This window comes from Lepidochelys kempii, chromosome 2, assembly GCF_965140265.1.
Source record: "Lepidochelys kempii isolate rLepKem1 chromosome 2, rLepKem1.hap2, whole genome shotgun sequence".
Classification (NCBI taxonomy): domain Eukaryota; kingdom Metazoa; phylum Chordata; order Testudines; family Cheloniidae; genus Lepidochelys; species Lepidochelys kempii.
In genome coordinates, this window is record NC_133257.1 from 90,309,891 (window position 1) to 90,323,984 (window position 14,094).

The following is a 14,094-nucleotide window of genomic DNA, read 5'->3' on the forward strand; positions in this document are numbered from 1 at the left end:
AAGCCAAATGACCACATGAAAATGAGAGGACAGAGGTTTTTAAATTTTTCACGGTATGAACCATCCTAGAATGAAATCCTGGATGGGTTTCAGATCAAAACAAGCCTGAGTGTTTCTGACTTTAGAGAAGCTCTAAAATAAAATTGTGCACATTTTTCTAAGACCTGTCCTGCAATGGAAACAAGCTCTAAAACTCTGATCCATTTATTGGCATAATATGTGCTGAATTGTCTCTTTCTGGAGTCTAGTATAGACAGATGGGAAAAAGCTGTCTGAAGAAGATAGGAAGAGAATTCTGTGGCCTATCTTGATAATTATTTCCAGGACCCTGCACCTCAAGGCTTTTTTTTTTTAAACTCAGTCAGCAAGCTATTTCTCTATTCTAAGCAGTTCACCCACAGGAGGAGGATTTAGAAAGCAACCAAGGGCAGCCATTAATCTTGAATTTAAATATAGTTAGGGGGAAAAAAAGGGTTTTTAAGATACTGAGATCTGAGGCCTGAAGACAGAGTTCACCAAACTTCGAGACATGACAACTCTCTGAAAGAAAAATGAAACACACCATATCCAATTCTTTTCTTAATTTTTCAGAGGCATAAAATCCTCACTAAAAGTGTAAAAAGTAATTCACAGCCTTATTGAACTGTTACATAGACTGCCTTCCCTTAAAGGGTTGGTTGGCCAAGTGAGACTTCTGCAGGCCAGAATGATTGTTTACCTACTAAATTATTGGTAGACCATCTCATCTCCCACATTTCCTGTTTAACTCTTGTTAAAAATATGGGACAATGCAATCAATATTTCTGGCAGGTTAAAAATGTTGGACCAAACTCATAATAGGTATAATAATATAAATGATTTATCCAAGAGATTAATTTGGCCCATTTTTTTTTAATTTGGTGATGAGTGGTTTGTTTTGTTTTAATTTATTCAGTGCATTAAATTGACAATTTCTCTTCAAGGGGCTGAAAATTAAAATGCATTACTAAAATACATATGTTGCCATGAATCCTTAGTTAATTCTTCAGTGAACATTCAATCATGTTACTTCAACTGGTACCTATGGTATTTTTTAGTAATGCCATTTATATATGTTGTCAGAAGCTCAAGCAGCTTCTTTGTGGTTGAGAGCAGCTTTACATCTCAACCAGCAATAGCCTGTGAAACTAAAAAGGCAAATCAGTACCAATCAAAAAGTAACTTTTACCGCTGCAAAGATTCAAAATTATTACTTCTTCCTCTCAGTCCTTTTAACTTCTCGGAAACATAGTGTTTCAACTTATACCCTGCAAATAGTTAATATTCTGAAGGCATTAAAATTAAAATTAATCCTTTCCCTGAATTGTCCCCTGCCAAACATAGTACAAACACCCTGTCTGTGATCCTCCAGTCTTTACAGAATTAAGCCTACCACTGAAATCATATATAATTAAATATACCACAGAAGAAATACAACAGGCCTACACTTTGTTAAATTCATACAATGAAGATGGATTCAAATTTTTTTTTTTAAAATAGATCAGTAAGGGTATCATCAGCTCTTTGTAAACTTCAAGAAAAATGAAGCTGTAGACAAATGTGTGGACAACTTTCAGAGCCTCTATTTCCAAATAACTTCTAATGCTGAGCCTTAAGAATAAATCTGGGGAATGACTCTGGGACCACTGTCCTTGAAGTCCTGAGGGTAAGTTGTTTAATGGTAGTATTGATCCACCCCTTACATTTGCTGATACTACAGTGGTTCAGCGTTCAGTCAATTTATGTGCTCAGGAGGATTTAGTGAAGTGGAATGCTTTTAGACAAGAATGACACAGAGCCGCCTTTCGTTTATTGTTATTAATGTCTGAAGATTTTAATCAAGGGAGAGGTTTAAATTTAAAGATAAATTTTATTGTAATAGAAAAGCTCTAAGGCACCAATTTATGCCTTGTGCAGAATAGTTTCATTCTGGTTCAATGAATTAGCCATTAACTTAAATACAGGCAAGTTGTTTAAATTAACCAACAAGGCAATAAAAGTGAGAGCAGCTAGAAAGATGATACTAGGTGGAGACATGAAAAGGAAAGGCTTTCCTCTCCTCAACGTCACCCTGGCTTTGAAAAGGCCATCTATGTTATTAGCACCAGTCAGTCTACGCTTAATGTTAAAAGACAACACTCCCCTTCTCTCATACATATCTAGTTGTGTTCATAGTGCCCCCATGCCTTGCCCTAGCACACTCTTGTGCAGTCTAGAAATATTTGGTTTAGACAGAAGATCAGAGCTCTATATATGGACAGGAAGCAGATTACTCTGCTTCATGTTTGTAGATGGGCATACAGGGGACTGAGTATTTCCAGCCCTGAGAACAGATTACTCTTTAGCAAGGCCTGGCCTAGTTTAAGTTCCATGAGAGACATATGTTTCTGGTATGACGACCTTATGGTTATGTTTGGCTGAAAGAAGCCTTTGCACTTCAGGAATGCTGAATTCCGGATTTTCTCTGATGTTAAATAGCGCTTTGCCAATCGTGTTCCTTTTCCACATTCATTCGTTTTTGTTAGTTAATATGCCATAGTTCAGAAGTCTTATGAAAAATATGGGAAAGCAGTGATACCTTCATTCAGAGGTAAGACTTCAAACCAAATACTCTATGAAGCCTACTTTAACCCTAATACATTATATTGCTCCCAGTTGAAATGATTGTGAGCCAGATTTACAAAAGAACCTTGTGCTCCATGATGATCACAGATATAGTTAAAAACGAAAGTTGTGAACATATCAGTAACTCTGCATATCACTCCCCCTAACTTTGACATCCCAGATAATGTAGGTCAATTAACGTAAATAACTCTGCCAACCTGTGTGTGCACATCTCTTTTTTTGTTTGTATTTTAAGATGTAACATGCATAGGAGATAAATTCACTGCTTACCTTTCAAAACCGATCTGTCGTAACGTTTTCTCCCATGTAGAACCTAGAAAAAAAGACATTGAATAAAGAACCTCACATTTTTAGTTTCTCTTATTCGTCCACTTCCTCTCTCTAGCTAGATTCTGTATTTTATTTTGTTTTTTCCACCCAACTGAAAACATCTTTAAATGGTGTCACCTCATAGTGGAGACCTGCCAGAACAGACTACCACTGAATGATATGGACTGCTTTAAGGTGTCAACTTACATCACCCGTTCCCCATTGCAAAGCAGTTGGTCACTGTCACAGTTGTCTTTAAATTCAAATGTGGCCGACCCACTGCAATATGATCTTCACACTACTGCTGAAATTGCTGAATCAGCATATTCACACACTACACTCTTGAAACTTCACCATTTCGTTTTACTAGTAATATTCATTAAGATTCTTGTAGAAAGTTAAACAGAACCTTTGGAAATCCCACCACGTCTTTTGTTTTAAACTGAGTAACATCTAAAATCTAAATCTTCTTTATAAATCAAGGACTCAATCCTGTAAGCATTACACATAAGAGTTATCTCTAACCATGTGAACAGTCCAGCTGACTTCATAGCATTGACTCCTATTGGACTACTCATGTAAGTCATGCAAGATTGAGCCCCATGTATTTAAAGGGATGCAATCACAAAGCCAAGATTCAAAACTTGACCAATATTTTACGCTCTGCAGGAAATATAATTACAGAAACTGTAAGAGAGACAATAATTCCTGTCAATGAATGACCCAGAAATATTATTGTTTTGCTGCTACAGCAACAATAATCCAAAAGAGGGAACACAAATTAACTAAAACTCTGACACCAGACTTCTGCCAACATCATAGATGACTCCCCATCAATTATGTAAAAAGAAAAGGAGTACTTGTGGCACCTTAGAGACTAAAAAGTACTCCTTTTCTTTTTGCGAATACAGACTAACACGGCTGCTACTCTGAAACCATCAATTATGTGCAGGACAACAGAAAAAATCAAAAAGAAAAAGCTTTGTTGGATGTTGCTCTATAGAGAATAGACGAGTGGGGAAAAGAAGAGATGGTCAGATTCAAAGAGCTGGATTTGGAGAATTTCAGATTCTAATCCAAATCTGAATTCTGTAGCTCAGATCCATCTCTTATGAAAAAATGGAGAACATCTTTTTCACTGGCAGATCAAAGTCCTGCCTGATGAATGTGTGTGGAGCACATGATGACATTTTATGGTCAGTGTGAAAAAATCCCAATACATATATCCTTTACAGTCGGTCTCCTTCTATTCTGTTAAAGGGATTTATCCAAAACTGACACACAAATAACTTTATGGGGAGCTGTTGGGTGCTCAGCACTTTTGAAAAATCAGGTCACTTATTTAGGAGCCTAACTTTAGTGAAGTTTATGTTTTTATATATAAATGTTGGCATTGAGGCGGTTTCTATTTTATCTGCTAAACTATGAAGAGTACACCAGTAAGGAAGTGGTTAACTCCCAAAATGATCTATTTTCCCATTTAAGTTACCTATTAAGTACTACAGTGCCACTTTTGTTTTCTAAATTAAAAATTAATACCCATTAAAACTAATCTAGTAAAAAATAAAGATTGTTTTGTAAAGGCATTATGTTTTATAGGGCTCCCTTCACCCACTCCAAAATAGAGAATAATATAAATAAGGCCACTAGGGCCTGCTGAACAAATCTAAATATTTAATCTCCTGTTTTTAAAATCATCTTTGCAAAAAAATTCCAATAAAATGTACATTCCTGAAATCAATAAATGTTTGACATTTAATTTCATAATAAAAGTATTTTGGAAGAGCAGGTGGCTAAGCATACAGACTGGTGAAGAGTTTGGTCACCAACACTCTACATTAAAAGTTTCTGGAAATCCCCTTTTTTTGATCTTCATCTTCTCGGCCTGTCACTGCAGACTTGGTTTACATACATTTTTGGAAACTATTAAAATAAAATTATTTTTACAGTGCAGTAAATGCTCAGGGCATGGGACGCAGAATCTTTCTGCTCTTGGCTGACAGCTTTTATCAACTGAGGCATATTGATAATTAGTGTGAAATGACGGATCATTTCCAGAGCTTACACAAAGCTTTTCTTCAGGTCTGGGAAACTGAGGCTCTGTCTACCCTGGCAATTGAATGACAAAACTTTTGTCTTTCAGAGGCGTTACTCCCCGGCCCCCCAAAAGAAACGTTTTTCCACGACAAGTGCCAGTGTGAACAGCACGTTGTTGGCAGGAACGCTCTCCTGCCGACAATGCAAATTCCGCTTGTTGAGGGTGAATTTTTTTTGTCAGCAGGAGAGCTGAGAAACAGTGGCTACACTGCGCAACTTTTAGTGGCACGGCTGTAGTGACACAGCCATGTGGCTAAAAGCTGTGTAGTGTAAACATGCCTTACTCAGAGTGTCACCGCTAACTAGGAGATGGAACAGATTGTTTACCATAAATAGTTAACACATATTTCAGGGGACTATTCAAGGTGAATGTGTTAACTACTTTTGCTAAACAATCTGTTCCATCTCTCTAATATCCTGGGACTAACACAGCTACAACATTGTGTACATCTGGTTATCTCCACTCAGTTTAAAGTGGGTTTGGGTCTACAGCACAAAAAATCATAACCACCCTCACAAGCAGTCTCAGCAGAAAGATTAAGACATGACTGAATGCTGATGATGGACTACTTAACACCTGGAGGTGGTCCTTTCAAGCCGTGATATTTTACCATTAGGCTAGCAGCAACATCTAGCAGTGAAGAGAGAGGCACACAAGATTCAATTGGAGATAAAAAAAAAACTCTACATCTTTATCTTCTAAGATAATTGTTCCATTTTCATTTCTATTTGTCTCACTAGGACATACTTGAAGATTCTGATTTCTTGGTCACTGCATTTTAACTCTTGTCTGCATGCCACATTTTGTGCTTGCATCCAAAGGACTGCACAGACACTTGAGAAAAACTGAGTGAACAATCAGATTGACTGAACGAGGTACATATATATTACACTATATATATTACACTATTGAATTTGCCCTCAAATCCAGGATTATGTACAGAACAATGGAATACAGTCACTTTGGTTCCCTGTTTTGCTTTGTGGTGCTGCTGCTATGTATATTGGAAGGGAATCTATCTGCTTTGCATGAACATTGAAGATCCTTTAACACTTTTCGTAAGAGAAGGGGTTAACCTTGGTGTTTTTGGTCAACATTTCAGTTCCCTCCACTCTTGTGCAGTGTGCTGTGTGCTGGTTGTCTGTAACCTTTCACCCCACACAATTCAGTTATATGACACGTACACAGCCACAATGTAGAGAGAGAGGGAGACCAGGAAAGTGGGCTCCCACTGGTTTGAAATCCTCCTTCGGCTGCAGCTGCTTATTAAGTGCTCTTTGAACTACGTGCTACTCCTCGGAAACAAACCCTGCCAAGAATGAAACGACCATTTTGCATTTTTTTAAAATGTATCTCTTTATGGAGTCCCATTTTATAATGTTTATGACCTCAAACACTTTGTTTTAAGAGTTGCCTATTTCATTCTCAGTAGTGTAAACCTCTAAGTTGCACTAATAGCCAAGAGTAAACACCCTGAGGTAGCAGCATGAACAAGCTGAAGAATAAGGCTATTAACGCAGAAAAATTACAATTTGATTTAAACTTGCCCTAAATGCTTCCAAAGCATTAAACAAAATTTAATTCACGTGACTCCCATTAAAAACAACAGGGCACGTTTATGAATTAAGCTGATCCTGCTCCCATAGTTGATAGGAATTTGGCTATTATCTTCAATGGGAATTGGAGCAAATCCTAAATCCCTGGCTTAGTTGTGGAAAGCATTCACCCCTGAAGTTTCAGAATCCACCTCACTTTTTTCTTTTACTACTTCATATCAGAAACACTAAAACTGTTGTACTTAATTTGGTACTCCTATAATTAGACTTTTGTTCCAGGTACTTGCTCCAGATTGCCTGACCATAAAGAATTCCCATCTGTTTCTATGATTCTGGCTTACATGAACTACACTAGCATTAAAACTCTTCAAAAGATGAAGCATAAAGTACTTCAAGAATTACTGCTTGCATTTAACAGGAAGAATGGTGAAATGCACACAATGCTCACATATTTGCTTAGTGAGACAATATTATAGGAAAGAAAGGTGATTCAACCTACTGAAGATAAAATGAAAAACTTGCTTTTCACTTCTTTATGAACTGTGAGAGCCCAGGTTTTTTGTTTGTTTTGAGTTTTGTTGTTGTTCTTACTACTACCTGCTTACTGTGAATTGAAGAAGCTAAGGAGGAAGACAATCCACTACTAGATAATTGACTCATGCTGCCTAGGTCCTGTAGTGCAATGATAGGTATTAGATGTACATAGGTATATATTAGACAGATGTAGCATAACTATTAGCTTGGGGCCAGATTGTGTCAATACATTACAGGTCTGCAGCTCCCAGGGAGAAGTCTGGGGTCCATTGTGCAAGCCGAGAAAGGAAGCACACCTACTTCACCATCCCTGTAGAAGGGTGTAGTATGCATGAACTACCCTACACATCTGATAGCACGTGACCTGTCATGGCCTTATCTCGTCCCCACTCCCTTGGAGGTGGGTCGTACTGTAAGAAAATGCAGGAACTGCAACTGTGCCTGGCCCTGTCTGGAGGGCTTAAACAGGGAGAATGCTTCTTGCAGCCTCTCCAACGGTGACCTCATACAAGGGCCAGGCACTATTTGGCCCTAAACTAATTCACCACAGCAAACCAGAGGTTAAAATACCTTGCAGAAGATGAGAAGGAAAATACAAATTAAGACCAAATCCAAAGATATTTTGTCTCTTTTTATCTGGAGTCCTCAGTGAAGAGTCCACCAGTTTGTATGAAACCAGCCTGTATAGCTTTATCATTGTATACAGATTTTGTATAGATGGATACACCCTATGGACATCATGTCAACTCAGAGGAAACAGAATAGTGCAGCTACTGCACTTTGAAGTCATTAAGTGACAAAAAGTGTAAGATGTCCTTTTTACGGATTCTATTATTTTTTGTGTGTGTTTGTTTTGTAGAAACAGATATATTTTCTTTGGTTTCCCAATTATTCCAGTATAACATGCACTAGGCTTGTCTCCTCTTTAAAGTGGTGGGTAAGGAGCAATACTACTAAAGAGCTGGCAGTGTTTGGTATCTTGGCATACTCCTGCAAACTTCACGATATCAGCCTGAAAGAAAAGAAATTACTAACTTATGCCCTTTATGCTTGTGAAAAACAAATGAACAAAAATTATAATTTTTCCTAATGGCCAGCCTTTAAACAGAGATACACGGAACTCCTACAAAAACGAAGGCCTATTCACATACTAGGCAGATTAGCAATTTGATAGTCTCATTCCAACTACCACTGCCTCTTCTCAATTGCATCTCCCAAATAAGACGGCAGAGGGGACCAGGAAGTACACCCACAATAGCAGGGCTACAGTGGTCCATGGAACTTAAGTATCTGTGGTCATGGATGAAAGATCACAATGCACTAGGGTGAGTAGATTAAAATATATTCTATCCTGAAAGCTTGTTATTTAGGGAAGGGCTCATCTGCTCCCATTACATTCAGTAGCAGTTTTGCCATTTTATTTTTATCTTTCCTAAAAAAGTGAAACTAAGACGTAATTATGTTTTCCCAGCAATTTATCAGCTGGCAAAATGGAAAGTGATTTTTTACAAAACAGACCTGTTTTTTTTAAATTACATTAAGTAGAAAGTAGCTATAAGGTTGGTTTCAGAGTAGCAGCTGTGTTAGTCTGTATCCGCAAAAAGGAAAGGAGTACTTGTGGCACCTTAGAGACTAACCAATTTATTTGAGCATAAGCTTTCATGAGCTACAGCTCACTTATGCTCAGATAAATTTGTTAGTCTCTAAGGTGCCACAAGTACTCCTTTTCTTTTAGCTATAAGATTGACTCCCACATGAGCTTGCATGGACCCACAGGATCCATATAAAAATATAATAATCAGAATTCAAACAAAACCACAATGAACATTTTTTCGCTTCATGATCAAAATCCAGATTTTGCTGTCCCTTAGCCTGAAGAGTGATCTGTGAAGTCAAATCTGTAAGCATTCTGGAGTTTTTCAGCCAGCTGGAAAGCATAGATCTTCTCAGACGTGTATCCTTTCGCTGGCTGTGTCAAAGCAAGGCTTACCAGTAAACCTTCCTTAAAGCAACATCTGTCATAGGACAATACTTCATTTAGGAGTACGCACAACGAAGGCCAAGAGCGCCTCTCTTGAACTGTGTCCGTTGTCTGGTTTACCCCTAGCTTTATGAAACTGGGGAACAGCTCTTCCACTGAAGTACTGTGGGAAGATTCTCTAGAGGCTCTGTTTACTTTCCTTTATAAATCCCATCCTTCTGATCTAAATAGTCACACTACCTGAATTTGCCAGGCATCTAATCCTGGGATAAGCCACTCAATTCAAAAAGCAGAGAATATAGGTCTATAATCTCTTTCCCTGGCTTTCTCTATCTACGTATTATACTGTAGTCTTCACTGTGGTACCTGAGCATCTTGATATACTCACCCTCAACCAACTTCCCATGAGAGTTCCGGCTGAATAAAGTGCACAATTCAGCCCTGGATCAGAAAATGTCATGGGAAAGCACTCTGTGTAGTTATTCCTGTTCTTAAGTATCTATAACATTGTCGTCATGAGCTAAAAAGATTGCTTTCTCATTAAAAAGAACCGTGCCTCATTCCATATTAACTGGGCTGAGAGAGGGGGATAGATTCATAGATATTAAGGTCAGAAGGGACGATTATGATCATCTAGTCTGATCTCCTGCACAATGCAGGCCACCAAATCTCACCCACCCACTCCTGCAATAAACCTCTCACCTATGTCTGAGCTATTGAAGTCCTCAAATCATGGTTTAAAGACTTCAAAAAGACTAATTTTTTTCAAGAAGATTTTAATGAGTGGGAACATATACTTATAAATTGGGCAGGACATATTAATGTATTGCAAATAGCAATATTACTGAAGTGTATGTGTGTGTATGTGTGTGTGTGGCTAATGTGACAGACTGACAATATCCTGCAACATCCTGGACAAACCTTACTGAAATTAAATCCTATTGAATCCAGTCTTTGGAGTTCTTGGTATTAAAAATTCAAATATTTATGTATGGTTCTGGGATTGTATGGCACTTCAAAGGACTTTTTGGAACAATACGTGTAAAGTGGATTTCCTAGAAAGTACTTGGAAGGAGGGAAATGCAAATTCTTCTCTCCAGAGCCAATCTTTTGAAGCTAACCCTGGGCGCAAGCCCTGTAGTCCGCTGGTTACCTACTCCTGGAAACTCTAGATCAAAGACCCCTGAACGGTATAAAATGACTAAATGTGTTATGAGCATGCTTGTTCTGAGCTGAAACTGTGATGAACTTGTGACCAACAAGGCAATCCCCATTGTGTGGGGGTTTGAAAGACTGCTCCTCCCAATATCCTTGTTAGGGGTAGGGAAACACTGATAAGTTTATTCGCATGTGTGTGGATTCGCTTTTTTTTTAAATATGTTTTCTTTGTAGTGCTTTTTTTTAAACCTTAAGTATGCTGCTGCTGCAAAGATCATTTGCCTAGCCTGTCACCTTGACCATGTTCACCCTCTATTTTTTTAATCCCTTGACAGGCTCCTCATGGAGAGTATGATGCTTATCTTCACTTTCCAGGTGTTTCATAGTCAATCCCCACCCTACATCTCAGCTCTCATTCATTATCAAACTATGCTCACCACCTCCAGTCAGCCTGTGATGCCAGCCTCCCCTGCCCACTTGTTAAATTTTCAAACACCATTTTGCTTTCTCCCATGCTGCCCACACACTTGGAAGGTATTCTCTGTAAATAGCTACCAAGTTACCTCATTATCCTCCTTAAAACTCTCCTCTGATGTGAAGCATACAAAAACTTTGACAACAGGGTTGCCAACTTTCTAACTGCACAAAACTGAACATCCTTGCGCCAGCCCCTTCCACTGCTCCTTCTCTGAGTCCCCATCTCCCACTCATTCCTGCCTCCTCCCTCCATTGCTTGCTCTCCCACACCCTCACTCACTTTCACTGGGCTGAAGCAAAGGGTTGGGGTGCGGGAGAGGGATGAGGGCTCTGATGGGGGCTGGAGATGAGGAGTTTGGGGTGCAGGAGGGGGCTCCAGGCTGGGTCCAAGGGGTTTGGAGTGTGGGAGTGGGCTCAGGGCTGGGACAGAAATTTGGGGTGTGGGAGAGGATGCAGGCTCTGGCTGGGGGTGCGGGGTCTGGGATGGGGCTGGGGATGAGGGGTTTGGAGTACAGGAGGGGGCTCTAAGCTGGGGCCAAAGGGTTTGGAGTGCAGGAGCAGGCCCAGGGCTGGGATAGGGGATTGGGGTGTGGAAAGGGGTCCGGACTCCTGGAGGAGGTTTAGGTGCAGGAAGGGGTTCCGACCTGGGCCGGGGGTTCGGGTGCAGGTGGGGGGGGTCTGGGAGGGAGTTAGGGTGTGTGTGGGGGTTCTGACCTGGGGCAGGGGGACCAAGGCGCAGGTTCCAGCCCGGCGGTGCTTACCTCAGGCAGCTCCCAGTCAGCAGCAAAGCGGGGCTAAGGCAAGCAGGAACTTTCTTTTTCTCTTTTAAGTGAAGAGCCAATTTGTGTTAGCTAACATTCTAGGGCCCTACCAAATTCTCAGCCATGAAAAATGCGTCACGGACTGTGAAATCTGGTCTCCTCCCATGAAATCTGGTCTACTGTGCGCTTTTATCCTGTACTATACAGATTTCACAGGGGAGAGCGGCATTTCTCAAACTGGGGATCCTGACCCACAACAGAGTTGCAGGGGAGTCGCAAAGTTATTTTAGAGGAGTCACGGTATTGCCACCCTGACTTCTGTGTTGCTGTCAGAGCTGGGCTGCAAGAGTGGCAGATGTGGGCTGGGCACCCAAGTCTGAAGGCAACGCCCCACCAGCAGCATCGCAGAAGTAAGGGTGGCAATGCCATACCATATCATACCATGCCATCTTTACTTCTGTGCTGCTGCCTTCAGATCTGGGTGGCTGGAGAGTAGTGGCTGTTGACTTATAGCCCAGCTCTGCAGGCAGCCGCCCAGAAGTAAGGGTGACAATACCATACCATGCCAGGCCATCCTTACTTCTGCGCTGCTGCTGGTGGCTCTGCCTTCAGAGCTGGGCTCCAAACCAGCAGCCGCCGCTCTCCAACTACCTAGCTCTGAAGGCAGCGCTGCCGCCAGCAGCCGTGCAGAAGTAAGGGTAGCGGTACCACAACCCCCCTACAATAACCTTGCGACCACTCCCACCTCCCACAACTCCTTTTTGGATCAGGACCCCTTCAATTACAACACTGTGCAATTGCAGATTTAAATAGCTGAAATAATTACATTTGTGATTTTTAAAATCCTATGACCGCGAAATTGACCAAAATGGACTGTGAAGTTGGTAGGGCCCTACCTATAACACTACTTAGTGCCTGGTATACACTTTGTCTTAGCTGGTGAAGTTGTGCAAGGTAGGGAGGCCTTTTACACACCCAAAATAGAGGCAGGGCACAATCTAGAGCCTTGTTTACACACACATTTGCACTGGTTCAAATAAGGGTTGATTTTAAATCAAATTCCTGTGTGGACACACTTAAAATTGACTTAAACCTGGCTTTTATAATAGCATGAATGGTAGTTTAGGTACAAGTAATCATGGAATCATAGAAATGTAGGACTGGAAGGGATCTTGATAGCTCATCTAGTCAGGTTCCCTGAAGTGAGGCAGGCCTAAGTATTATATAGACCATCCCTGACACGCGTTTGACAAACTGTTCTTAAAAACTTCCAATGATGGAGATTCCACAACCTCCCTGGGTAATTTGTTCCAGTGCTTAACTACCTTGACAGTCAGGAAGTTTTTCCTAATGTCAAACCTAAATTTCTCTTTTTGCATTTTAAGCCCATTACTTAATGTCCTGACCTCAGTAAACAAAGAGAACAATTTAACAACCTTTTATGTACTTGTCTTCCTTTCTCCAGAGAAAACAAATCCAATTTTTCAATCCTTCCTCATAGGCATGTTTTCTAGATCTTTAATCATTTTTGTTGCTCTCCTTTGAACTTTCTCCAATTTGCCAACATCTTTCCTGAACTGTGGTGCCTAGAACTGGACAAAATGCTCCAGTTGAGACTTTATCAGTGCTGAGTAGAATGGACGAGTTACTTCTCATGTCTTGCTTATAACACTCCTGCTAATACATCCAAAAATTATGTTCACTTCTTTTGCAACAGCGTTACATTTTTGACTCATATTTAGTTGATGATCCACTATAACTCCCAGATCTTTTTTTGCAGTACTCCTGCCTAGGCAGTCATTTCCCATTTCATATTTGTGCAATTGATTATTTCTTCATAAGTGGAGTACTCTGCATTTCTCCTCATTGAATCTCATCCTATTTATTTCAGACCATTTCTCCAGTTTGTCAAGATCATTTTCAATTCTAATCCTGTCCTCCAAAGTGCTTGTAACCCTCCCAGCTTGGTGTCATCTGTCATAAATGTATTCTCTATGCCATTACCTAAACAATTTATGAAGATATGGAATACAACTTGGCTCAGAACAGATCCCTATGGGACCCCAGTCAATATGCCCTTCCAACTTGATTGTGAACCACGGATAACTTTCTGAGTATATGTTCCGACTAGTTGTGCACCCATCTAATAAAAGGTTCATCTAGGCTATATTTCTCTAGTTTGTTTATAAGCAGGTCATTTGAGACAGTATCAGAAGCCTTACTAAAGTTGAGGTATATCACATCTACTGTTTCCCCCGATCCACAAAGCTTTTACCCTGCCAAAGGAGGATATCAGGTTGGTTTGACAAGATTTGTTTTTGATAAATCAATGTTGACTCTTACTTCACCTTATTTTCTTCTAGGTTCTTACAAATTAGTTGTTTATTTGCTCCATTATCTTTCAGGATACAAAAGTTAATCTGACTGGTTTAGAACTCCCTAGGTTGTCCTTTTTCATGACCAGTACTATATTTGCCCTTTTTCAGTCCTCTCGGCTCCGCCTCCATGAGTTCTCAAAGATGGCATGGACTGCACCCTCAGCAAGTTTGCAGATGACACTAAACTGGGAGGAGTGGT

General features: G+C 40.2%; 1 protein-coding gene across 1 annotated transcript in view; it reads right to left on the reverse strand.

Moving 5' to 3' along the window:
* The window catches only part of PIEZO2 (piezo type mechanosensitive ion channel component 2), a 453,866-nt gene that overhangs the window by 220,511 nt on the left and 219,261 nt on the right, over positions 1-14,094 (reverse strand). Inside the window, exon 4 of the mRNA XM_073331610.1 lies at positions 2,914-2,956. Coding sequence (XP_073187711.1) covers positions 2,914-2,956 — 43 coding nt within the window. The remainder of the gene's footprint in view (positions 1-2,913; positions 2,957-14,094) is intronic.